Source organism: Schistocerca piceifrons, chromosome X, assembly GCF_021461385.2.
Source record: "Schistocerca piceifrons isolate TAMUIC-IGC-003096 chromosome X, iqSchPice1.1, whole genome shotgun sequence".
Lineage (NCBI taxonomy): Eukaryota > Metazoa > Arthropoda > Insecta > Orthoptera > Acrididae > Schistocerca > Schistocerca piceifrons.
This window is the reverse complement of record NC_060149.1, coordinates 502,679,547-502,707,121: the sequence shown is the minus strand read 5'-3', so window position 1 is coordinate 502,707,121 and position 27,575 is coordinate 502,679,547. Positions and strand designations below refer to the sequence as shown.

Here is a 27,575-nt window from a genome sequence, read left to right as displayed (position 1 = left end):
AAATTATAACAAATAAACTCGCCATGAGGAGCTCTAATCTCTTTCCTAGCGTTTATCCCGTAGTACGCGGGCGCTATTTTTATGATTTAGCGAACGTAATTTTTATTTCAACTTAGTAGCCACGTTTCCTTCCTGCCCTCCAGCCATCAGTTAACCCAAGGAGGGAAGCCAAGTGCACCATCTGTTTATGAAGCGTGTAAACATTGTTCTGTGTGTTACCTTACTTCTAACTGCGTCTGTGCCTTAAACTATCAGCTTAAGTATTAGTCATTCTCTTTAAACAGCACACTGGTAGCTGTAGATGAAGTAGAAGCGGTAGCATTCAATCATGTGATTACACTGCTGACGTAATTCACGGCAGTAAAATGTGTTCGTGTCAATCAGATCTGTCGAATCAGCGCAGTAAAGTGGGTCGACCTGGAGACGTTACAGGACAGCACAAAGCAGCTATCGTGTATGGACGTGTTCACGACCGCGCCGTAGGTATTACCACGAATTGTTGGTGTATCAGCCGCGCGGCGTGGCCGCGCGGTTTGTGTCTCCATGTCACGGATTGCGCGGCCCCTCCCGCCGGAGGTTCGAGTCCTCCCTCGGGTATGGGTGTGATTGTATGTGTATGTGTGTGTGTGTGTGTGTGTGTGTGTGTGTGTGTGTGTGTGTGTGTGTGTGTGTTGTTCTTAGCATAACTTAGTTTAAGTAGTGTGCAAGTGTCGGGAGCGATGACCTCAGCAGTTTCGTCCCTTAGGAATTCACACACATTAAAACATTTGTTGGTGTATCAGTGCAGTCTGTCCAACATATCCACTAGAAGTGACATCTCCATTATGTCCCACAAATGTTTGATGGGATTCACGTCGGGCGATCTGGGCAGCCAAACCATTCGCTCGAACTGTCCAGAATGATTTTCAAACCGATCGCGAACAATTGTCGCCCGGTGACATGGCCCATTGTCACCCATAATAATTCCATCAAAATGGTCTCCAAGTAGCCTAAAATTACCATTGCTAGTAAATTATCGGTTCAGTTGGACCAGAGGATCCAGTCCTTTCCATGAGAACACAGCCCACACCATTATGGAGCCACCACCAGCTTGCACGTTGCCTTGTTGACAACTTGGGTCCACATCTTCGTGGGGTCTGTGCCACACTCGAACCCTACCATCAGCTCTTACAACTGAAATCAGCACTCACCTTACCAGGCCACAGTTTTCCAGCTGTTTAGGTTCCAACCGAAGCAGTCATGAGCACAGCAGAGGCGCTGCAGGCGATGTCGTGCTGTTATCAAAGTCACTCGCATCGGTCGTTGCTGCTATGGACGATTAACGCCAAATTTGGCTGCACTGTCCTAATGGACACGTTCATCGTACCTCCTCATTCATTTCTGCGGTTATTTCACCTAGTGTAGCTTGTCTATTAGCTAATGACATCTCCACGCAAACGCCGCTGCTCTTGGTCGTTAAGAGAAGGGGGTCGACCACAGCGTTGTCCGCGATTTTCAAAGCTGTACGAACAGGATTCCGGTTTGACGAATGCTGATGCATCTTGTTACACTTCGACTACCGGAACTCGAATCTGCTAATAAATTAGCTGATCTTAATCCCATATGCATTATGGGAGCACTTGGAACGGAAGGTAAAACGGAGCAGTCAACAAACCCGCAATTTTGCAGGTCAACGGAATGTAATCATCAATGACTGTTATACAGGAAAAATCTGTGAACTCTCTTCCTCACCGGGCTGAGGTCATTATCGATGCAGGAGGCGCAGTTACACGGAGTAAGTGTGAAGCTTCCTACGTGATATGCTTATTTTATGAGGGTGATATTGGGGACCAGCCCAGCATATCAGTAAACGAATGTGGGAAACCACCTAAAAACTATGCTCAGCCTGATAGGCAAACCACAACAATGGCCGTCAGCCCATCACATGGATTTATCTTGGTCTATTCTATCTTCCTGTATCGCGAGCTACCGAGGAGCACATTAATCTGTACGAGCAGGTCATCGACAAGATTACTTGAGAGAACTAAATAATGAAACATACACATTATGTCTTTTCGATATCTATGGTAAATCAGTCGTCGTCAGATTATACTGAAACGTGTAACATTTTTTACGCAAATCAATATTTACGAAGCTATTGCTACTTTTCTATAGCTTGCAAGTGACAAGCTGTAAGATCATAAAAATAACTGATTCGAGCGCAAAATGTTCGTAGTTTAAATATTTCATGGAGCTGCTTGGTCTGAACGAAGCACGATGGTCATAAAATGCACGGAAAGGCGAAAGTCCACAAGACACGTTACCACCCATCACAGCGTTATGGACACTGAACTCCTTTATGTATTGAATACGAGTTAGCATCCCTAAGTTCCTTAGAATTTAGTGATTCTTTACTTAACTAAAGCTTACAATACATAATAAAGAACAGCGTGTATTAAGCAAAAAAATCAATGTTAACAAACAGCATGCAAAAATCGAATAAGATCATTTTTGTAGTAAGCTCTAGTTCTTAACATTAATACGGAAATAATATTTTTGGGCGATAGACGAGCAAGTGACTGCACAGTAATCGGTTATAGATAGTCAAAGAGCATTACACTGAACTGTTAAAAGTGGTAGCTTCACATTTCATCATTCACCTTCTCAAATTAAGGAAACAACTGGAAAACTAATTCTGCGTTATGCGGCGGGTATTTGAGCCCTACCCCTCACGTGAATCAGCCCAGTCTCTCAACCAAGTGCCGTAAAACTGTCTAGAGTATTGGTGTAATGGTATGCTTAGTGCAACTGTGTAATATATGTTCCATTTCAGACCGGCTGTTCATTCCTGCACATAAGTTTGTAAGAAATATGTTGTCCTCTCAGTTTGAGGAATGAGCTCCTAGGGTTTGTCCCTATAGTTTCAATATACCCTGTGATGTTTCATTTTTAGGCGACTTACAAACACACAGGTTGACTATAGTAACATTCTATATGGCAGCTGTGGCCATCCTTACAGCTTACCTGGGCCACAATCGAAAAGACGAAAGTTTTTGGGCCGCATGTAATATACTTAACGCTAACAACAACCACTGAGGCAAAAAAAAGTATGGGGACGGTCGGAGTTGTATAGTTAACACCTTTAAGTAATTTAACACTTATTAATTTACAATTCATTATTCTAAAAAGCAAGATGGAATTAATTTCACATTTTATGTGTGAGATTTCACTGTTATGCCCTCTTCTTCAGCCGTTTTGTTTCTTGTTTTGGGCCACATACGTTTCGCGCGTCGTGGATTGGACACCTCTGCCTTAGGTCAATTGCAGTTACATGTAGCATATCTTACCCGGAAAATAGTGGGCTGATTTTCATAGGCCATGTAGTACTCTATGTGTCCCATCTCATGGTGGATGACTTCATAATCTTCTCTTGAGACTTCTGCGCAGTAAAGCATTCTGCAGAAAAGCAAAGTAAATCTGAAATTACTTTCCATTGTTTAAGAAGCAAACTCGTCAAATTCTGAAAAAAAACTAAATTTCGGTCCTATTGGAAATCTAAGTGATTCTCCAAATGCTTGTTTCGAAAGCAGATTATTTTCCGGCACAGTAACACAAATTGAAACAAGAAATTAGATGTTTCGGCCATAACATGCCATCTTGAGCAATGGTGCAGGAAAATTAACTACTTTCAAAACAAGCCTTGAAGTATGCAAATATCATGAGTACTAAAGCTCTAAAAGCTCCTAGGAGCAAATATGAAAGAAACGGAAATTTACAACATGATGAAACATTGTTGTGTCCAAATAAAGGTATATTTATTTTTCAGTATAAATGTAGCGTTGATGTCATATTAGTCTCTTGAAGGATTACGGAAGGGAACACCCGTGTGCGCTTAACGTGAAAGGATGAAATTCTAGCAAGAAACCTCAGCGCCAGCCTTTCTACTAACAAAGGAAGTGCGTTACCTTGAACGCTCAAAACAGCACAAAAATATCCTTAGAATATAAATCGCTCATCCCTAAAACAGTGGTACGAGCCATTTGCGTGCAAAACTGCACGACTTACGTCGAGAGACGTGTGGATAATCACCTACTGAAGGTCTAAAAGAGGAACTTTGGTAACATAAGAAACAAAATAGCAATATGACAAGACCTTAAACTGATAACGCTATCTGAACAGTAAACTTTTTCTATCGACCTGATAGAGTCTCACAGTTATCCAGTATTGAATGAGCTGATACGAGATATCAATAAAGTGGTCAAAGAAAAGTTGAACAGAACAACATGCACATCCGATTAAAGCCACTTTTTCACATTCAACCTGACTTTTGCATTCAAGCAATCCAGTGTCAAATGCCACACTAATTACAGTTTTAAGCAATGACATTGGTATATCAGTGACATATCCTGTCTTTCTCAAGCATATTGTAACATACGCTTGCATTTCATCGCAGAAAGATGATTATATAGCGCAGAGTGAAGTTTGATTATGAAATGACGATCGTGCAATTTTTTTGCAGTTTTTCACATGCTTGTGTTACAAAATCAACGGCTCTTCTCAGCAGAGATTATATTGCCTAAAGAAGTAAACATCAAGAACTTGGCAATATTTTGTTGTCTTCTGCATGTTTTTGGTCTTCTTATATCGATAGTTCCGTTTCTTCTTGTTATCAAAGTTCCTCTCGTGGACCTCGAATAGCTCATCATTCAAATGTCTCCTGTGTTTTGCATGCGAGTGGCTCATACCATTGCCTTTGGGACGAACGATTTATATTTTAAGCACACTTCCCCGTGGTTCTGAGCTTTCGAGGTCACGCACTTTTTTGTAAGACTAAGAGGGTTAGTGGGATATTAAGTTCTGGGTTCCCTGTACAGGGCCACAAAGTGCCAATGCATTTCGCTTGGGGTGAGTTAAACAGTTTCAGTCCTTTTGGGGGCTGTGAAAGAGTAAGGTAGCGGTATAACTTTTGTACGTACGGCGTACAACAGCTTTCCCGCTAGAAGATCACGGAGCTTAATAACATTTTGGGAGTAACGTTAAGCTGGTGTCTGGAAAATCTGTAAGCTCGTTTGGTGAGAGAATTTAATTACCGAACCAATGAACATTAACTTGGTGCATAGTGGTTATAAAAGCATTCGATTACTGGTATCTGTTACAACTACCGAATTTAATGAAGAGTTTTTGCATATATCTACCTGTGAATTATGTAAAAACATTTCAATTGAAAATATAAACTCTCGTGTAGTCTTGCAATCCATTTCCATCAACTCTAGCTGTTTTTAGTATTTTTCAGTAGTTAACATTTATGCTAATGTAGTTACGATATCACATTTCTAAAACTGGATCTACTTTTGCACTGATATGTTACTAATCTCTACACTGTGTATCAAAGGAGCCAAAGACTTTAAAATCCTACCGCTCTTTCTGAAAGATGAGTACGTTCGGATGGATGGTGTAGTTTTCCCTTTGGCCTCTGTGTGAGCTTCTCGGTTACTTGTTGCACTTGCAATGGCTTACCTGTAGTCGTGATCCTGGAACATGTTGGCAGCGGTACCGTGGCAGTTCACGTTTCCGAGGGCGGTGCGCTCGAAGCGCGACCGCTTCCAGAAGGATTCCGGCATCTTGGGCAGCCCCATGGACACGTACATGTCCTCGGCGGAGCGCACCATCGACATCACGGTTACACCGTGCTGGCGCAACATACGGCCGATATCGAACTGGCTCGCCGACGGCATCACCACGTCGGTCAGTGCTGCCCAGTTCTGTGCCCACATGTTTCCTGTGAGCACACGGGTGACAATCGTTAGTAGTGAGGAGTTCTACCTCGATTGAGAAAGAGTTTGAGGTGCCTGTAGCTAAATCGAGTTATACACAGCTGAATCGTCGAAAGATAGCAAGAGCGCCCCGGTTTAATGCAGCAAGCGTAAAAATAGTGAAGACATTTGCGACGTACTTGTTCACGTCGCAACTGTTTTTATTTTCGCGTTGTACTAAATTTATAATTTTCTTTCAGCTATCTTGTACTCGTATCTGTACTTATTACTGCGATAGTACTGTAGTTGTTCCCAAGATGGAGAGGTATTTTGTTATAGTTAGATCATTTTCTCGCTCTATGTCAGGATGGGAGGTAGGCTAACCATTCACTCGCGTTAGACCACACGGGGAAGTACGAACTACCTGTGTCCCAAATTTGTTCATTAATTACAACGATTCCAGTGTTAAACGTAACAGTACCCAGTGCGGATGATTGTGTAATTTTTGCTGCATGTATCATCTTTCATTTTACTTATCACTAATGTTCTTGGCATTTAGTGAAAAATTATAAATAACGTGTACGGCCTAATAGAACCGGATCTGTACGATGATGAATGAGACAGCTGGAATTTATTTAATGAACGCTTAGTCTTAGCTCGGAGAAATCACCTAAGGTCGGCTACATTCGGTTTTGTTTAGCAGTGTGGTACAGTGGGACATATACACTGCTTGACAAAAAAACTGAAGCACACAGAAGAAGCGTCTGATGTCAGTGTAACTTCGTACACGAACACACCATCAGCGGGTATTAACCGATCACAGTTGCGATTCACTTTGACAGGCATAATAGCCACCGGCGTACGTTTGTGATGTTCTTGTTCGGTGTTGTTCATGTTTAATGTTGTTACCAGCCCTTGCCGAGTATATAAGGGATACGAACAGTGTGAGGTGCTGTGTGATCACTGTGGAGGACACAGAGATGCCGCATACTCGTTCGAGGCTACGTTATCAGCACCTGACAGAGTTTGAAAGGGGACGCAGTCTGGGTCTTCATCTGGCCGCCTGATCGGATCGTGCAGTACCCAGATTTGTGGGGCATTCTGATGCGAGAGTGGCTCAAAGGATCACCGTTTTGTTCACCAAGCACATAGTAACCCCTTCACATCTACGCCTGCCATCCGAGAACAAATAGCAAATTTCTTGCTACATTTTGCGCCATTCCGCAAGACTGGTCTGAGATCAGTAGCAGCCGGACTAGGGAATTACCGTGACACGAGTAGCATGCCAGTAATCCCACAATACAAACGGCTGCGATTGGAGCGGTGCCGTGCCCAGGAAGCATGGATTACTGACCAATAGCGCCACAATGTGTTCAGTGATGAATCTCCGTTTGGCACTCTCCTGGATAACCATCGTCTGCGAGTATGTCAGAGACCTATGGAGAGATCCTATTCTTCCAATGTTTTGAAGAGAGATAGCGGTGTTCATCATGTTGTAATGTTGTGGGGAGTCGTTGGGCACGACTTCAGGTCAAGACTGGCAGTGATTGAGGGACCCGTGACGGAACAACACTACGTCCCGACATCCATCGTCCTCGTGTATTACCTCTCATGCCACAGTATCATTGTGCGATTTTTTTTAAGCATAAAAACCCGTGAAGACTATTTAGAATGATTCTAGTCTGCATACGGCACGAGTCTCTACGGACTATCTACGTGATGCTGAGGTACTCCCGTGGCCAGCATTATCTCCGGATCTCCAAAGCTAATCAACATGTATGGGACCAGCCGAGAAGTCAAAATCGGTCCAGTGTCAGTACCCAGGATATCAAGGACCAGTTACAACAGGAGAGGTTACAGCGGTTTCATTCCACCTTTCCGCTGGCCGATGTGGCCGAGCGGTTCTAGGCGCTGCAGTCTGGACCGCTACAGTCTCAGGTTCGAATCCTGCCTCGCCCATGGATGTGTGTGATGTCCTTAGGTTAGTTAGGTTTAAGTAGTTCTAAGTTCTAGGATACTGATGACCTCAGATGTTGAGTCCCATAGTGCTCAGAGCCATTTGAACCACTTGAAGCACCTTTCCCAGCTGAATCAGTGCAAGCGTCAAGGAAACGCTGATGCAACGTCGTGCTGACAAGTTGGATTAACTTTCATTTTGTTTCCTTCTCTCCTTCTTAGGGTTTCATCCCCAGGCAGTTTATATTTCTCGGCGAAGTGAACTGTCAGATTCATGGCACCTTAAATATTATGGGTCCAAATTATACAGATCGTTATGAATTCTAAATTAAGTATTCTGAGAGCAAGGAACTAGTGGTCGGAAATAAGAATTTTGTTCTTAATTGACATAAATCACTTACAATGTCAGTCGCAACACCACCTTATAACAGCTAATTACAGTGACGACTGCCGGCCGCTATGGATGCTTCACAACGGCACAGAAAATGTTTGCACATTTTCTCAAATATTCCTGTTTTATCTTGCACAATGAGACAAGTAGGGTACGAGCCAACCGAGCGTTTCCTCCCCTACTTCTACTGGCATTTCACAAGCCAGCGGCTTCATTTAACCTCATAAGGAAAGATCCACCACTGTTACAACATAGACCGCTACGGTTGCAGGTTCCAATCCTGCCTCGGGCATGGATGTGTGTGATGTCATTAGGTTAGTTAGGTTTAAGCAGTTCTAAGTTCTAGGGGACTGATGACCACAGATGTTAATTCCCATATTGCTCAGAGCCATTGGAACCACGTTTTTTTTGTTACAACATACAAGATAGTGTATTGCTTTTCAAGGTAATGCCTCCAACATCATTACAGAAACATAGGCTGTTTACAGACACGTGTCTCACACACGATTCTCATTCGATACCTGCTACCATCTGAAATATTCATTCCCTAACTGTGGTTCCTTACCTCAAACTACTAAGTTTAAAGCCCTCCCCTGTCTGTAAAATGTTGTCCCTAAAATATTGAGGCATCCAGTTTGTGGAAGTACACGATATCTATTTTTCTTAGCTACACTGTGACTACAATGAATAGGTTATGACATCGTGGTGTTTGTAAGGGTTTACATCTGCCAATACCCTTATTCAGCGAGAGAAGTCTCAAATATCTGATAATTTTTCGCAGTGCGCTATCAGTATAAGCACACGGAAAGGTGAATACTAAATATATGAAGTCGGGCTATAAATAATCTGCCCAAGCGACGTGGAACGATAATAAAACACTGAGCTGGAAGGACAGATATTGAAGCCGTCATCTGGCCATTGGGATTTAGGTTTTCCGTAGTTTCCCTAAATCGATTACGGCATATGGCGGGCTGGGTCTTTTCAAATGACACGGTGGATTTTATTTCCCATCTTTCAGCAAAATGAGCATGTGCTCTTACCCAAACCACTTAATCGTCGACGGTATGATAAACCCTAGTCTCCATTCTCGTTCCACACAGAGACTGACGTTGGTGCGAAGAGCCTGACTAATTCGCAGAATATTTAACGAACAACTAAATTTCCAGTGTAGAGATACATATGCATCAAGTTACTGGTACATAATACTACCAAGCTGTCTATTCCGGCGGTAGACTCATCGGTGCTACCAGAGTCTGTAATATTTTTGGCTTTACAGCCATCATATTCAGTTACAGGAAGCTCTTCTTAGAGCAGATGAGAAGGCAGTAGTGGCAAGATGACGTAATGTGGTGTCATGTACCGATGAAAGGTGGTTTGTTCGGTACGGGTGTCATGAGAAAGACCGCTTTAATTCTGGTCCTTCACGATTGGCTGCTGCGTTCGGAAGTTGAGCCTTAAAATGATAAACTTCTGGTATTAATATTAGACAAATTAAACAGCGTATTTACTTGCATTTCAAATTAAAACATCTCTCAATAGCGTACTATTATTCCATTATTTCACAAGTATTAATAACCTTCAGAATAATAAGCAACTGCTAAACGAAAAGGCAGAAGGCACTGCGGAGATCGGATCGCACCGAAATTGGATGGCGGAAGAAGTGGGTCGGCTGTAAGATCATAGCTGGTTCGGCAGTGTCGGATGACAGACATGTTGTCTGCCGCGGTCACTGTCAGTTAAGACTTCATTAGTAATCTATGGTTTCTAAATATCATAGCTGGTTAGGCAGTCTCGGAGGACAGACATGTTGCCTGCCGCGGCCGGCAGTTGAGAACACTGTGACAGTAGTTACGGAAATACGGAGTTCCTTATTTTGTTGAAGACTAGAAATTATTTGTGACTCTAAAGTGAAATGTAATTGTGCATTTTATCGTGTTCTGCCAATAAAAGATGGTGGCATCCCATGTACACAAACTAATTGGAAATTTAATTATTCACATAATATCAATTCCTCGCTAAGAGTTTCTTACAGCCTCAAGATAACCGATATACGACATACATGCTGTTTTCTGCGCAGGGGACAAGAACTGTAGAAGACTGTAGGTTGGTGAACATTTGTTAGAACTTATACTCGGACCACAATCTATTCGTTATGAACTGTAGATTAAAACTGAAGAAACTGCAAAAACGTGGGAATTTAAGCAGATGGGACCTGGATAAACTGAATGAACCAAAGGTTGTACAGAGTTTCAGGGAGAGCGTAAGGAAACAATTGACAGGAATGGGGGAAAGAAATACAGTAGAAGAAGAATGGGTAGCTTTGAGGAATGCAATAGTGAAGACAGCAGAGGATCAAGTAGGTAAAAAGACGAGGGCTAGTAGAAATCCTTGGGGAACAGAAGAGATACTGAATTTAGTTGATGAAAGAAGAAAATACAAAATTGCAGAAAGTGAAGTAAGCAAAAAGGAATACAAACGTTTCAAAAATGTGATCGACAGGAAGTGAAAAATGGCTAAACAGGGATGGCTAGAGGACAAATGTAAGGATGTAGAGGCTTATCTCACGAGGGGTAAGATAGATACTGCCTACAGGAAAATTAAAGAGACCTTTGGAGAAAGGAGAACCACTTGCATGAACATCAAGAGCTCAGATGGAAACCCAATTCTTAGCAAAGAAGGGAAAGCAGAAAGGTGGAAGGGGTATATAGAGGGTCTATACAGGGGTGATGTTCTTGAGGACAATATTATGGAAATGGAAGAGGAGGTAGATGAAGATGAAATAGGAGATATGATACTGCGTGAAGAGTTTGACAGAGAACTGAAAGACCTAAGTCGAAACAAGGCCCCGGGAGTAGACAACATTCCATTAGAACTACTGACAGCCTTGGGAGAGCCAGTCCTGACAAAACTCTACCATCTGGTGAGCAAGATGTATGAGACAGGCGAAATACCCTCAGACTTCAAGAAGAATATAAGAATTCCAATCCCAAAGAAAGCAGGTGTTGACAGATGTGAAAATTACCGAACTATCAGTTTAATAAGTCGCAACTGCAAAATACTAACGCGAATTCTTTACAGACGAATGGAAAAACTGGTAGAAGCCGACCTCGGGGGAGATCAGTTTGGATTCCGTAGAAATGTTGGAACACGTGAGGCAATACTGACCCTACGACTTATCTTAGAAAATAGATTAAGGAATGGCAAACCTATGTTTCTAGCATTTGTAGACTTAGAGAAAGCTTTTGACAACGTTGACTGGCATACTCTCTTTGAAATTCTGAAGGTAGCAGGGGTAAAATACAGGGCGCGAAAGGCTAATTACAATTTGTACAGAAACCAGATGGCAGTTATAAGAGTCGAAGGACATGAAAGGGAAGCAGTGGTTGGGAAGGGAGTGAGACAGGGTTGTAGCCTCTCCCCGATGTTATTCAATCTGTATATTGAGCATGCAGTAAAGGAAACAAAAGAAAAATTCGGAGTTAGTATTAAAATCCACGGAGAAGAAATAAAAACTTTAAGGTTTGCCGATGACATTGTAATTCTGTCAGAGACAGCAAAGGACTTGGAAGAGCAGTTGAACGGAATGGACAGTGTCTTGAAAGGAGGATATAAGATGAACATCAACAAAAGCAAAACGAGGATAATGGAATGTAGTCGAATTAAGTCGGTTGATGCTGAGGGAATTAGATTAGGAAATGAGACACTTATAGTAGTAAAGGAGTTTTGCTATTTGGGGAACAAAATAACTGATGATGGTCGAAGTAGAGAGGATATAAAATGTAGACTGGCAATGGCAAGGAAAGCGTTTCTGAAAAAGAGAAATTTGTTAACATCGAGTATTGATTTACGTGTCAGGAAGTCGTTTCTTAAAGTATTTGTATGGAGTGTAGCCATGTATGGAAGTGAAACATGGACGATAAATAGTTTAGACAAGAAGAGAATAGAAGCTTTCGAAATGTGGTGCTACAGAATATTGCTGAAGATTAGATGGGTAGATCACATAACTAATGAGGAGGTATTGAATAGCCGGCCGCGGTGGTCTCGCGGTTCTAGGCGCGCAGTCCGGAAACGTGCGACTGCTACGGTCGCAGGTTCGAATCCTGCCTCGGGCATGGATGTGTGTGATGTCCTTCAGTTAGTTAGGTTTAAGTAGTTCTAAGTTCTAGGGGACTGATGACCACAGCAGTTGAGTCCCATAGTGCTCAGAGCCATTTGAACGATTTTTTAGGTATTGAATAGAATTGGGGAGAAGAGGAGTTTGTGGCACAATTTGACCAGAAGAAGGGATCGGTTGGTAGGACATGTTCTGAGGCATCAAGGGATCACCAATTTAGTACTGGACGGCAGCGTGGAGGGTAAAAATCGTAGAGGGAGACCAAGAGATGAATACACTAAGCAGATTCAGAAGGATGTAGGCTGCAGTAGGTACTGGGAGATTAAGAAGCTTGCACAGGATAGAGTAGCATGGAGAGCTGTATCAAACCAGTCTCAGGACTGAAGACCACAACAACAACAACAACAATAATGCATTCCACTCAGGGCGGTGGCAGCGAATAGGCACATCGCGTGAACTACAATTTTAGTACAAATAAGATCTGTGACACGTCATCTGTGGTAACACAGAGGGGGTATGAAACAGCGAAATTTCCGAGAGAAAGAGGTTTATAATACGCATGTATATATACCCTCTTTTTCCCTGCGTCTCTCTTTCAACTTGCTGTAAGTTCATTTACCTAGGAAAACGTTTTACCGGCGGTATAAAGACTGCAGCACGAGCAGACTTTCAAGTGCATAAGCTATCAGTTGAAATTAATGGGTGCAGTGAACAGTCCGGTTGGAGGATAGCTAGAATGCGTCATCTGACTCATTAAGAAAAAAAAGTGTGATATAACAACCGAAAGAATGTGCCACTACCAGATGAAGAGGTATGCTTGTGCATCCTAGAGGCCACAGAGGGGAAACACCACTGTTCACGGAGAATATTGTATACTAAAAAAATCCTTCCAGAAAGATTTGGTGAATTTTACAAAGAGATAAATCTGTACATAATCCCACGGATAACTCCACTACTCCACTTAATCTTACTAGTGCTTTAATCACAATCGTTTCCTCAGGAACAATTGATGATCACTGTCCTCTCACACCAAAACTCCAGATGTCAGACACTCAGATCGATACCGAACGTTGTATGTCGATAGACTATGAACCAAAACACCTATTTAGTGCGTGCTATGTGCTGTCGTCTAGCAGAACGTGCATAAATGGTAATTAAAAAGAACACAAGAACTACGAAACACAGGAAAAGCCTATCTGCGAGCAGTTGCGTTGTAGGTCTCGCGTGAGTGAGTTGGTAGAGCGTGAGGACGTCGTACAAAAGGTCTCCTACTCAAATCCCACTACTGATTTCTTTTTAAACTGTTTATGCGTGAAACTCTTATATGTGACAACACATTCCAGACGTGTAAATGCACTTTTTTGAGTTTGTAGCAATGTTCTTTTGGCAGTCTGCTTTCGCTTCGTTGGTTGAAAGTAGCAAACCTATAGGACACATTTGTATAGATAGATATGGTGTCCTGTCGGCAAGTGCGACAGAATATCACACCTTTCTATACAAATGAACCCTATAGGTTTGTTACTTGCAACTAACGAAGCGAAAGCACACTGACAAAAGGACATGACAAAAAACGCCAAAGTCCTTCCACATGACAGGAAAATGTTTTCACGTATCACAGTTTAACTCCTGAACAGTTAAAAAAGTTGTCATCAGTAGGGGTTGAAATCGGGATCTTTTATACTACGACCTCACACTCTACCAACTCGCCCTCGCGACGTCTGCTAAACAACTCCTCACAGATACGCTTTTCATGTCTTCCGTAGTTGCAGTGTTACTCTCAGTTACCGTTTACGCATCTTCCACCGGACGGCAACTCATAGTACCAACTAAATCGATGTTTTGGTTGTTCCTCAAACGACATGCAACGTTTAGCACCTATTTGAGTGTCTGACATTTGGACATTTGGAGGTTTGGGTATGAGAGGACAGTGATCATCAAATTTTTCGTAGGGAAACGTGGGTGATTAAAGCACTGGTGAGCTTAAGGCCACACAAGCTCTTCCACCGACTGCATGCCAGGTTGTCTACGCGTATTGCGCATTGTGCCTGCAATCAATGAAGGACGTTCAGAACGAGCGTTCCAGACGAATCCCGGTTCAGTGCATCGAGCAGTCCGGCAAACTGGATGATATGCAGTGAAGAAATAACAAATTCCCCCCCTCGAAACGTACTTGGTAATAACCAGTATGGTATAAGAAGAATGAAACACTGTATGGGTATCACTAACACATTAAAGTTGGTCATTGAATGATGGTAATGTACGAAGGCAACGGAGGAATGTGTTCGATTTATGGGCAGTGTCCTCATTTTCGTTAACAGTGTTAGCCCCCAGAGACCGTCCCCATTTGCAGGTAGGCCGCACTGTGCAGACAGCGTGCAAATTATTTTATGCATTCGTTGGGCCCGAATCGCATAGAGCACGTTAATGCGGAGCTACCTAGTGTCTGACATAATGAAGACGCCAGCAGTGTATGCGGCTTACCCATCACGTAGTAGATAGCACGCTACATATAGTCAAACGGTATCAGTGTGAATACCTTTCCTACGCATAGCCGGAACGACAGGCAGTCGACACCATACTTTACAGTCATTATTGCTGAATCGCTATTCGTATCCACAGCCGACAGATCTTTTCACTAATTGGTTATCTTAGCAGTTCTCGTTTTCAAAATACTGTGGTTGATGTCCGAAGTGGAAACAATTAAGGAAAATATGAATTCTGTGGTGGAGCGGATAGAAACTGGCCGCTTATGTATTGAGGAAAAATACAAGTAGACGAGTGAAGCATGAGATATTGACATTTATTTTCTTTTGACGATATTGTTCAGACACCACAAGGAGGACTCCAACAGCTTCTAACTTCTTAACTTGAAGCCTGTGAGGGACACTGATATTTTCTATTGTCTTAATTATTATACTAACTCTCTTAAAAAACCACAATGAATATACATTGAATCGATTAAACTGTAAATGCTTCAGTTCATAAGACAGCCCACTTTTTCATTCTGAAGCATCAACTACACATACAGAAACTGATCAAATGGTTCAAATGGCTCTGAGCACTATGTGACTTAACTGCTGAGGTCATCAGTCCCCTAGAACTTAGAACTACTTAAACCTAACTAACATAAGGACATCACACACATCCATGCCCGAGGCACGGTTCGAACCTGCGAGCGTAGCGGTAGCGCGGTTCCAGACTGTGGCGCCTAGAAACGCTCGGCCACCCCGTCCGGCACAGAAACTGAAAGCGGCGCACCATCAACACCTTCACCGAACACTACCAAAGCGATATTTCAGTACTGTCAGACTTGCGGAATATGTTGATTAAAATTTAATACTTATGCGAATTTATTTTCTATGTTTTCAATACAGTAAAATGCCATTTCTACACATGAGAAAAGGTGTGAGTACATGGTGACTATTAAATATATCTAACGTCACTACAAAGTTTTGGGTTGTGATCCTACATCATAATGCCCTATGGATGAGCAATGGCAGTTTATCGCAGACTTTCAGAGTTTGTGGAATGTCGAATCATTGGCACGATTGACATGAGAGCATCATTCCGACAGCTGGATGTAATATAAATAACTGTAGAACAAGCGATAACAAGATGGATTCAAGACACCATTGTGACAAGATGGGTTGGCACGGCTCTTTTCAGAACGATTACACCATAGAAAGATCGTAGTGTGGTTCGACTGGTTCCAACGAACAGACAGATGAGAACAGCTGAAATCCGGGCACAGGTTACGGGTGGAGCATCACCACGACAGATTACTGGAAGATGCGTTGATATCTCGAGATACCATGCATCGTTTATCACTGACACTATACCGCAGACAACACAGACTGCGTGGTGTAGAGCCACAATCAACCAGAAAATCGTATGGCATTCTGTGGTGTTCAATGAGGGGCCTAACTTCCGTTTGTGACTGTCAGATCGATGCCTAGCATGTAGGAAGACGACCTGGTGCAAGGTCATAGGAAAAAGTGATTATCAATTTACGTAGCCTCTCCAATCCTTGGAATTGTGGAGTTGGGAGCTATTGAAATAACAATCGGAGTGATTGCACAATTGAGGAAGAGAAGCTTCATGCACGTGAGTATATAACAAGAACGGTAAAGCCCATTTTCATGCTCTTCATGGCCAGGAAAACATAGAGCAAATTCACGCACGATGACGCAAGATCCCAAACTGCAGTTCACACCACAAAAGCGTTGAGGAATGTGTGGATCTTTGACTAGCCTGCCCGGTCCCTTGATTTTTCACCAATACGGCACGTCTGGAATGCAACATTTTCATACCAGCCTTCGTGTAGCAATATTCATGAACAGCCGCAGCATGTATTTCAGCCACGGTAAGAAATTCCTCGCGGTAACAACAAGAAGCTGTTTGCTTCAATACCACAATAAGTTCAAAAGTCTATTCGTGCCATTGGCAATCACACCTCATGTTTATGTTGATGATGAAGATGAGATTATAATGGAACTTGCTATGTGATGAACAACGTCTGAAACTTTGATTAATATCGGGCTGGTGCTTCATAGTGTGACACTTTTCATTTCTTTCAGTGAATTAAATAGAACCGTCTTACTACTATAAGGAAAACAATTTATATCTGAACATTATTCGTGTTGCAATTCGTGTGATTGTTGGCAAATATTCTTGTAACGAAACCCTTTGCTCCGCAATTAGAAGTAGATCGCTGTCGCAAGCCAAACAGGGATGACCGAAGTTGGACGTAATTGGACAGGAACTATGCACCAGTGGGGTTATTCCTGATTTGGGTAATCACTGCATAGGCCGGCACTTTGCAAGAACCCCGTAGCATGTGTGGAATGTAACACGAGTCACAATGTGCAATGTGATTCGACAACCTCGGACACTTATGCAACTGAGGCATATTATCTCTGAACAGCCTATTGGACATTTATCCAATGTCTTGCTGAGTGTAAATTGCCACATGTGGTTGGGAATGCTCGTTACCGATATGTCACTACGCATATCATGGAGTATCGATAGTCCTGATAATCATAGTACTGTTAAGAATGAGATTTCTTTTAGCTCCTCGTTTTTCTGTGGATTTCCTTGGTGGAAAGAGTCATGTAAATAAAGTATTCTTATTGAATAATTGCTCCTATCATGTATTCACATTCCATGACCTAACAAAAAACAACAACACTAGAGTTGATTGTTCCTCAACAACAGTTAAGAGGTGTAGAACGACACGCGCGTCTGAGGAGATAAGGTGTAATTCTGCACTCTGGGAATTAATTTCTAGTACCGAGATGGTAAAAAGTCTTATAACTGAAGTGACCGAGGATAGATTTGAAACCATATCGTTCTGGCTGGATTAATGAAGACAAAGGCACAAAGCTACTACACAGACGATGACACTGCTCCCCTTCACTTCGTGTCTATGTTGAAATGGTAGTAAATTGTTCGTTCATTGACGCTTTCGATTGGGTTCGCTGATGTGACCCATTCCATCAAGCAGGAAATACCATTCATCCGAGAAAAGTACATTTTGCCAATCGACAGCAGTCCAATTTTGGTATCCGAGAATAAATTTTCGTCTTTTCAGTCAATCGGTTGACGAAAGCATCATCCATCTGCATTGGAGCTCCATGAAATGATGTGAAACGGATCAGTTAACAGGATATGCATACACGATGACTTTCAGTGGATGAATACATGCTGCTCGTTTAAAAGTTCATAAAATTAAAGAGCATACTATTTTTCAGCCCTACTCATGCAACTACGGACAAAACTCTTTTCTTGTAGATTACCAGTTTTAAATAAAAATCAACTATGGCATTGCAGTTGTCCATTAGGAATTATTTTAGGTTAGTCAATTACTATTGATTTTTCCGTCTTTGGCTTATTGCAATTAAAGGGTATTTTCACCAGACGCGTTTCGTTATTATATATAAAGAATCTTCTGTGGGAATTCTGGAATTACGGATACATAATATGTCGCTAAATTTTGGTGTTTGTAGATCAAAAATAGAATTTCCTCACAAAACTTGGGAACAATTTAATTACAATGTTTTTGCCTCTTGTTTACATATTATGTAAACTGCTGCTTTTTCCTTTGTTGTTAGATGAGGCTGAGGTCGATGTAACCTTGCCTTTACATTCTTTCTTGGCTATTTTTCACCTTTTTCGAAACCACTTTATTTACGCTGTAGTTGCCACCAGATACAAAAAAATCTAATGTGTGTGAAATCTTATGGGACTTAACTGCTAAGGTCAGCAGTCCCTAAGCTTACACACTACTTAAGCTAAATTATCCTAAGGACAAACACACACACCCATGCCCGAGGGAGGTCTCGAACCCCCGCCGGAACCAGCCGCACAGTCCATGACTGCAGCGCCTTAGACCGCACGGCTAATCCAAATGGTTCAAATGGCTCTGAGCACTATGCGACTTAACTTCTGAGGTCATCAGTCGCCGAGAATTAGAACTAATTAAACCTAACTAACCTAAGGACATCACACACATCTATGCCCGAGGCAGGATTCGAACCTGCGACCGTAGCGGTCGCTCGGCTCCAGACTGTAGCGCCTAGAACCGCACGGCCACTCCGGCCGGAGGCTAATCCCGCGCCGCCACCAGATACAAAGAGCATATGAGACCACGGAAGTACAGGAAAATCATTTGACTTTTGCCGAAACGAACACCAACACCTATAAAAAGTTACCACCAGAGACACAGACATACAAATTATAAGGCTAAACAACATAAAACATCTTCTCACCCTACAAGAAAACTACCACATTTATAAAACTATAACACAAAAGGAACAATTCATAAATGATCACAGCAACCCGACAAACCACATACTTTTTAAATTAAATTACATATAGACATATGACCACTCCTCTGCTAATACGCCCACTCACTACCACTCCTCCCCCACCCACCCATTTCCCATTCACCCCTACTGTCTTGTGCCTGTTGCATTTCCTATAATCGCTGCTCCCTCCTACAATTCGAACCACCATTCTCGCCCTCCCCCTCCCTCCTCCCCACACACATCTCTGTTGAACATTCGACACAACTCCACATACATATTTTAGAATTTATTTTCTTTCTGCCCTCCCCCGCTCCACCGATCTAATCTCCCTGTCTACATCTCTACATCTACAGCTTTGCAACATTCACAACGTACACAAAAATTTGAGCAAACAAACCCGCTGTGCTGAAAGGGGAACAGGTGAAACTAGAGTACTATTTATTTTGTGAAGTTTTACGAATATGGGGTGAAGTGGAAATAACACAAATGCAGAGTAAGAGAAAGTGAGTTCAAAAAAGGCTAAAAACTCCAGACACTGAAAGTGCAACCAAGTTTTTGCAATCTCAACTTCATCTAACAAAACAGGAAAAAGCAGTAGTTTGCAGGATATATAAACAAGAGGCAATAACATAGTAGGTAAACTCTACATCAGTTGTATAAGGAAATATTGTTTATAATCTACAAATATCAAAATGTAACTATATTATGTAACTACATTTCCAAAATGACCGCAGAAGATGCTTTACAAGTGAAAATGAAAAGTGTCTAGAGAAAAATACAAGTTAACTGCAGTAAGTTTAAGACAGAAAAAACAATAATAATTCATTGTAACAACTACTGTGGAATATGGTCATCCAAATATACATATTATTTACGGTTAGGTTCAAAAAAATGGTTCAAATGGCTCTGAGCACTATGGGACTTAACATCTGAGGTCATCAGCCATGGTTAGGTTTAAAATTAGCTTTACTACCCGTCACACATTTTAGGTGATTTGGCAAATGCTCAAAAATTTTTGTTAATGCACTCACTTTTTAAGCCTTCGACGACATTAATAATGAATACTGGACTACCTAACAACTGTGGACAGAATGTGATTTAATTTAGGTATGTACTACATTCTCCCAGAACACCTTCAACAAACCTGTCTTCCATTTGCCTTATCTACTAAAGATTTTGCGTGTCCTTTCCATTTCACGTCTCTTCTTGGTACTACCCCTAGCAGCCGTAACTGTAGTTTCCCCTGTCGACACTGGGCAAATTAAAGTCATCACATACTACTACCGTATACTGGAGCATTTCCGTGTTATGTACACTGAAGCGCCAAAGAAATTGGTATAGCCATGCATATTCAAACACAGACATAAGTAAATAGGCAGGATACGGCACTGGTCGGCAACGCCTATCTAAGACAAGTGTCTGGCAGAGTTGTTAGTTCGGTTACTGCTGGTACAATGGCAGGTTATCAAGATTTGAGTTTGAACGTTGTGTCATTGTCGGAGCTCAAGCGAAGCGACACATCATCTCCACAGTAACGATGAAGTGGGGATTTTCCCTTACTACTATTTCACGAGTGTACCGTGAATATCAGGAATCCGGTAAAACATCAAATCTCTAACATCGCTGCGGCCGGAAAAAGACCCTGCAAGAACGAAACAACGACGATTAATGAGAATCGTCAACGTGACAGAAGTGCAGGCCTTCCGCAAATTACTGCGGATTGCAATGTTGGACCATCAACAAGTGTCAGCGTGTGAACCAATCAACGAAACATCATCGATATGGGCTTTCGGAGCCAATGGCCCACCCATGTACGATTTATGACTGCACGACACAAAGCTTTACGGCTCGACTGGACACGTCAACACCGACATCGGATTGTTGATGGCTGTAAACGTGTTGCCTGGTTGTTGGACGAGTCTCGTTTCAAATTGCATCGAGCCAATGGAATCCATGGACACTGCATGTCAGCAGGGGACTGTTCAAGTTGGTGGAGGCTCTGTAATGGTGTGGGATGTGTGCAATTAGAGTAATATGGGACTCCTCATACGTCTAGATACGACTCTGAGAGGTGATACATACGTAAGCATCCTGTCTGATGACCTGCATCCATTCATGCCCATTGTGCATTCTGACGGCCTTCGGCAATTCCAGAAGGGCAAAACGACACCCCAAACGTCCAGAATTGCTACAGAGTGTCTCCAGAAACACTTATCTGACTTTAAATACTTCCTCTCGCAACCGAACTCCCCAGACATGAACATCATTGAGCGGATCCTCACGAGCAGTTCAGAAGAGATCTCCACCTCCTAGTACTCTTAAGGATCTACGGACAGTCCTGCAGGATTCATGGTACTAGTTCCCTCCATCACTACTTCAGACATTTGTCGAGTCCATGCCACGTCGTGTTGCGGCACTTCTGCATGCTCGTGGGGGCCCTACACGATATTAGGCAGTAGTACCAGTTTCTTTGGCTCTTCTGTGTAGTTTAGGCTACGTGTGACAAATCTACGACTGATGTGCCTGAATCTGCTTGCTGGTAATGAAGTCCAGTTATTAATATAAATTCAATGACCCTGTTTACCCTAGTCTACAGTAGTTTTCAGCACGATACACTTTGAACATCGCTAGATAAGTTATTTGCTTGTTTCTATGAAATCTCCACCTCGTAAGAAGTTTAATTAATATTTATGACAGGGAACCTGTCAGTTATTTGATTAGACATATGTGAATACCTCCTAGAAGCACGATATGGCTAGACTGAGTGCTATATCCAAATATTGTTAATCCGATACTAAGTCTCCTCTCTGTATCTCTAGCTATCGCAGGAGTATTTTGTTGCAGAAGCAGGTAATTCGGAACGCACATCTAAAAACTAAGCTAAATGTATTTTTATAGGCATGCATAATTTACAGAGGACAGCGTTACAGTTATATCTGTCACATGCCACGCTACCGGCCACACTCAGTTGAAAATGCTTGCACCGAGAGCAGCGATATATGGAGCATGCATCTACCTGCTTGGTTTGATGAGAGACAGTGCTCAAGAAGAATGGCATAATGACGTATACGAGATGAAAGCAATCCTTAAATAATTTCATTTTTTTACTATATACGAAGTTTGTATTCAGTGATGAAGCAATTACCATGCTTTCAATCGATACTACGTTGAGGACGAATTTTGGGTGAAGAAAGACTCATTCCAACTACAGGTGCAATTTGAACGATCTGTATCACTTAACAAACATGTAATGACCGCGTATGAATTACTTTCGGTACAATCCTCGAACTTAAGTATTTTCTGTTGCTATTGAAAGTATCTTTCTAGCCTATGTTTGGGATTATTTGCAATTTCGGAGCGGTGTGATGTCATTATTTTATCCAAGTTACTTTTCCCACAATAGCATGCATTGCACAGTTCATAGCTTAATTCCATTTTGGTTCTGAAACGGATACAAGCAAAATTCTATAGTCTGATAACAGTTAATAAGTCTGCGTAGAACTTAAAAAAGGCTAGTCATAATCACAGAATTTCTTTGGACGTAAAGACATTTATTCTCATGTGTAAATACCCTCTGCAGTTAGTAAATTTTCATAAAAGTTGCTGCTTTATAATCTAATATCGATTAGCGTGTCTGAAACAATGAGGTTATTGTCATGTCGCGAACATAATGAAGTCCAAATGCGATAGCAGGGTCGTAAATGAAGAATAACAGCTAGCACAGAAGGCACGTTTTTTACGATCGCTAACGTGCATCCAGGATAAAACCGAACTCCTGGACAGAGAGTGCAGATATTTATACAAACATCGAATATTCCACAATGTAAAAACGTTAGAAATACAAGAAATTTCGAGGCTCGCTGTTTCAGAAGTTCTAATTGAAGCCGAGTTGAGCATCATGGATCTACACCTTGTCAATGGGCCTCTGTATGGCAGTTATGGCGGATCCTCACGTTTCGGTCTTGGTGACACTACCTCTTCACTATAAAGAGCATCGAAGGTAGCTCCTCCCATGGAAGCCCTCATCGGCAATCCGCAAATCAAGGCCTTAGTAGGGCTACGTACGGAGGATTTTTATCCTCTTGATGAAAGGTCATTATCCTTGGCTTCATATGTGACGCGTGATAAACGACGAAGGATACGATACGGCCCAACTTTTCAGATAGTCCCACTTTCCGCACGTGCATAAGAAATCCATACCAAGTCTTCAAGTCTGTAGCTATCTTACCAGGCGGTGCTTGGCATTAAAACGCTCTCGATCTTGCTCCTAGGCGTCCAGGGTCGGTATGCGAGTCAGGCTCCTTGGTTATCAAGTCCCGGTCATGAAGTGTTTCACTTAGTCAACCTGAGTATCGATCGGTTGAAACGATAACACTTCACACATTGACGTTTCGTCCTTGCGACCGTGGAGCAAAAGGGACGATGAGAATCCTGTAGTGTCTTGTTTGCTGTGTTGTATGAAAATGTCACGATGGACAGCATTGTGTCCCAATCTCTCTGTTCATGAACTACAATCATCGGGAACATAGCTACCAGCGTTTTATTTAAGTTACTACGAAACCATTTGTCTGTAGGTGGTAGGTAATTGTCATTTTGATGGTGATGTCGCAACGTGAAATAACAGCTGATACCAGTCTCGATTGGAAAACTTTTACACGGCGAGAGATCATCACACTGAGTGCTTCTAATTATATGTACTACAAAGCACCTTGCATTTCCCAGATCTTCGTCAGTCAGAACAGTTTTGGTGGCAGCATTTCGTATGAGGTATTCAGTGCAGCCCGTGTGGGGTTGCTAGTCCCCCATCGGGCGCCTCCCCAGGTGGCGGACAGGGGAAAGTCTCCCAGATATGGGTGGCACCGGGGAAATGAAATACCCGGGGTGGACCAAAACTAGCAGTGTGGTGGCGTCTGTACTCTAGTGGAGCGGCCTACCAAAGGTGTCTGTACCCCATGTCAGGGGCGGCCTGGAAATTATATCGCCAATCCGTTCTGAAGCAAGCGTGGTGATTATGCTTCTCACCTCCGAGTTATGTTGTATGACATTAATGTTAAATTTTCCGGAGTAATAGCCCCACAGTCGGATCTCCGGGTGGGAGCAACTTTGATGTCCCAAACACCAAGTGGTGCTGAGAAGAAGATACAGACTCTTCACGTCTGTACATATAACTGTCGCTCTCTAATAGGCAACGACAGACTAGAAGAGATCGAGAAAGAGCTTACAAAAATCAACTGGAGTATTGTTGGTTTAAGCGAAGTTCGCCGAAAAGGGGAAGACTGTCTCCGTTTGCGCTCTGGCAACTTGTTTTACTTTTGTGGCGATCCAGAAGGAAAACTCAATGGAGTTGGGTTCTTAATCAACAAGAATATTGCTGATAGAGTATCTGTCTTAGAAGGAACTTCCAGCAGGACAGCTCGAATGGTCCTGAAGGTGTCGAATGGGTATAAAATACAGATTGTTCAGGTGTACGCTCCCACCTCAAATCACCCTGACGAAGAAATTGAATCCTTTTACGAAAGTCTGGATAACACCTGTAAAAAAGGTAGCGATTGTCACTTCCAGATGGTCATTGGAGATTTCAATGCAAAAGTTGGCACCAAGAAACAAGGCGACACAGTGGTGGGCAACTATGGGATTGACGACCGAAACGATAGAGGTGAGAGATTAGTCCAGTTCGCTGAGTACACCAGTATGTCCATCATGAATACGTTCTTTAAGAAGCACCCTGACCGAAAATGGACTTGGAGGAGCCCAAATTTCAGTGTCAAAAATGAGATAGACTTTATTTTGTCAAATATTCCGCAGATTGTAAAAGACGTATCAGTGCTAAATCAGTTCAACACTGGCAGTGATCACCGTCTTGTGAGAGCAAGGGTCGAACTCAATGTAAGAAATGAAAGGAGTAATCTTATGAAAGGGAAGAGAAGGGTAATCAACCTCAAAAACCTGGAAGAACATTCCTGGAAATTCCAAGAAGTCCTCCAAAGCAAGTTCCACGTAACTAAAGATTGTGATTTGGCGGAAATGATTGTTTCAAGTGCACAAGAAGTCGGTGGCCTATGCCAAAAAAATAAACAACCAAAGAAATTCAGTGCCAAAACTGAAACCCTTTTACAACAGAGGAGAGAAATGAAAATCCAAACCGATCGTGACATGGTGGCGTATTCCGAACTATGTAAGGCAGTGCGAAGAGAAATGAAAACTGACATACAGAAATTCACTGAAGACACCTTACGAGCAAGCTTGGAGAACAAGACAAGTTTAAAGTCAGCCAAACGCAAACTCACAATAGGTAAAAAGCAGATTATCGCACTCGATGGAAATGACAGTCGAATCACTGAAAAGGAGGCGGTTTTGAAGTTCATCAGAGACTTTTATAGCAATTTGTATAGCAATCCAGGGGAAAATTTGAGTGTATCTATTTTAAATGATATATCTAGGGTTCCAGATATACTCCCATCGGAAGTCAAGTGTGCTCTAGATAGCATGAAGAAGGGAACAGTGCCAGGTGATGATGAGCTCAGCGTTGACATCCTCAAACTGGCAGGAGAGGTAACAATAAATCACTTGGCAAAAGTATTTACTTCCTGCCTGCACTATGCTTCAATCCCACTATCGTGGAACAAGGCTAAGATTATTTTGATACACAAGAAAGGAAGTATTCACAATATTAAAAACTACCGTCCTATCAGCTTGCTCTCAATTTTGTACAAAATTTTTACAAAGATCTTGTTAAACCGAATTAGTTCCACCCTAGACTCAGCCCAACCTATAGAACAAGCTGGATTCCGAAGCAATTTTAGCACTATTGACCACATTCTGACCGTTAGTGAAGTGATAAGCAGAGCGAATGAATACCAACTGCCTCTCTGCATTGCCTTTGTTGACTTTGAAAAGGCATTTGACTCCGTTAGCCATGTAGCTGTCCTCCAAGCTTTGAGTGAGCAAGGAGTGGGAGCAGCATACATTGAAGTGCTCAGGAAAATCTACGAGAATTCTTCAGCTTATGTTAACATCGGCGAATCAACTCAAGAATTCCGCATCATGAGGGGTGTCAAGCAAGGCGATCCCATCTCCCCAAAACTGTTCTCTGCTGTATTGGAAATGGCTATGTCAAAGCTGAGCTGGGAAGGTAAGGGAATTAGAATTAATGGAAGAAGGCTTACCAACTTGAGATTTGCTGATGATATTGCCTTACTGGCCAAAGACTTCGCAGAGCTCCAAAACTTAGTTACAGATCTTGCATCGGAATGTCAGCTGGTTGGCTTGAACATGAACCTTTCCAAAACAAAAGTAATATCCAACAAATGGGTCCCAGCTGGAGATGTGAAAGTCAAGGACAGTCTACTAGAAGAGGTCAGTGAATATGTCTACCTTGGCCAGATTATAAATATGAAGGGAGACATAAGACCAGAAATCTATCGACGCATCAAGCTTGGCTGGCAAGCATTTGGGAAGAATTCAAAAGTATTCAGATCAAAAATGCCAGTAAATCTGAAGAAAGCAGTATTTGATCAATGCATTCTTCCTGTGATGACGTACGGATGCGAGACATGGACACTGAACTCATTCACAAAAGGGAAACTTAGGACAGCACAGAGAGCCATGGAGAGATCAATGCTGGGCTATACAAGAAAGGACAGGAAAAGGGCAGATGACATTCGGTCTGTGACGAAGGTTAATGACATCTTAGAGAGAGTAGGTTCCTTGAAATGGCAGTGGGCTGGCCACGTCGCAAGAAGAAAAGACAACAGATGGACGAAGTTAGTACTGGAGTGGAGTCCGAGAGAGCACCGGAGGCCTAGAGGAAGACCACCAGACAGATGGGACAAAGACATCAAGAAGATCGCTGGTAACACCTGGCAGAGAACTGCCCAAGACCGTCCGACTTGGAGAAGACTTCTGAAAGCCTACCTGAATCCACGACTCGAAGAGGCCACATCACCTAATGATTGAATTGGCTGATGATGATGATGATGATGATTCAGTGCAGATTATTATCCATCAGTTCTCGTTTGTCGACGTCGGGGGACGTGGGGGGGGGGGGGGGGGGGGTTGATTACAATTAAGCAGATTGGTGCTACTGCACACAGAATTGTTACCAGAAGTTACGAAAATGATTGAGGCACGTGATTATGTCCCTGACATTCTTTACAGTGCCTCACTTGGTTTCCAACGGCTCGGTAGAGATCCGGCCAGTTATACTTGTGTCTAATTCTGTCTCGAGTTGTCACGAATCTCATGTGAGCAGATATTGAAGCGTCGTGGAAAAACTTCAGGAAAGCTAGCGATGCATGATCTAGGATGACGCCGGCCGAAGTGGCCGTGCGGTTAAAGGCGCTGCAGTCTGGAACCGCAAGACCGCTACGGTCGCAGGTTCGAATCCTGCCTCGGGCATGGATGTGTGTGATGTCCTTAGGTTAGTTAGGTTTAACTAGTTCTAAGTTCTAGGGGACTAATGACCTCAGCAGTTGAGTCCCATAGTGCTCAGAGCCATTTGAACCATCTAGGATGACAAGAAACGATTACGATCCCACAGATCATAATTCCCCTTGCTCAGTCCTCCGTTTATTAAT

At 42.5% G+C, this 27,575-nt stretch overlaps 1 protein-coding gene across 1 annotated transcript in view; it reads right to left on the bottom strand.

Moving 5' to 3' along the window:
• Positions 1-27,575, bottom strand: part of LOC124722980 (angiotensin-converting enzyme-like) — a 418,907-nt gene that overhangs the window by 38,814 nt on the left and 352,518 nt on the right. Inside the window, exons 6-7 of the mRNA XM_047248150.1 lie at positions 5,497-5,758; positions 3,327-3,435 (exon numbers count right to left, since the gene is read on the bottom strand). Coding sequence (XP_047104106.1) covers positions 3,327-3,435; positions 5,497-5,758 — 371 coding nt within the window. The remainder of the gene's footprint in view (positions 1-3,326; positions 3,436-5,496; positions 5,759-27,575) is intronic.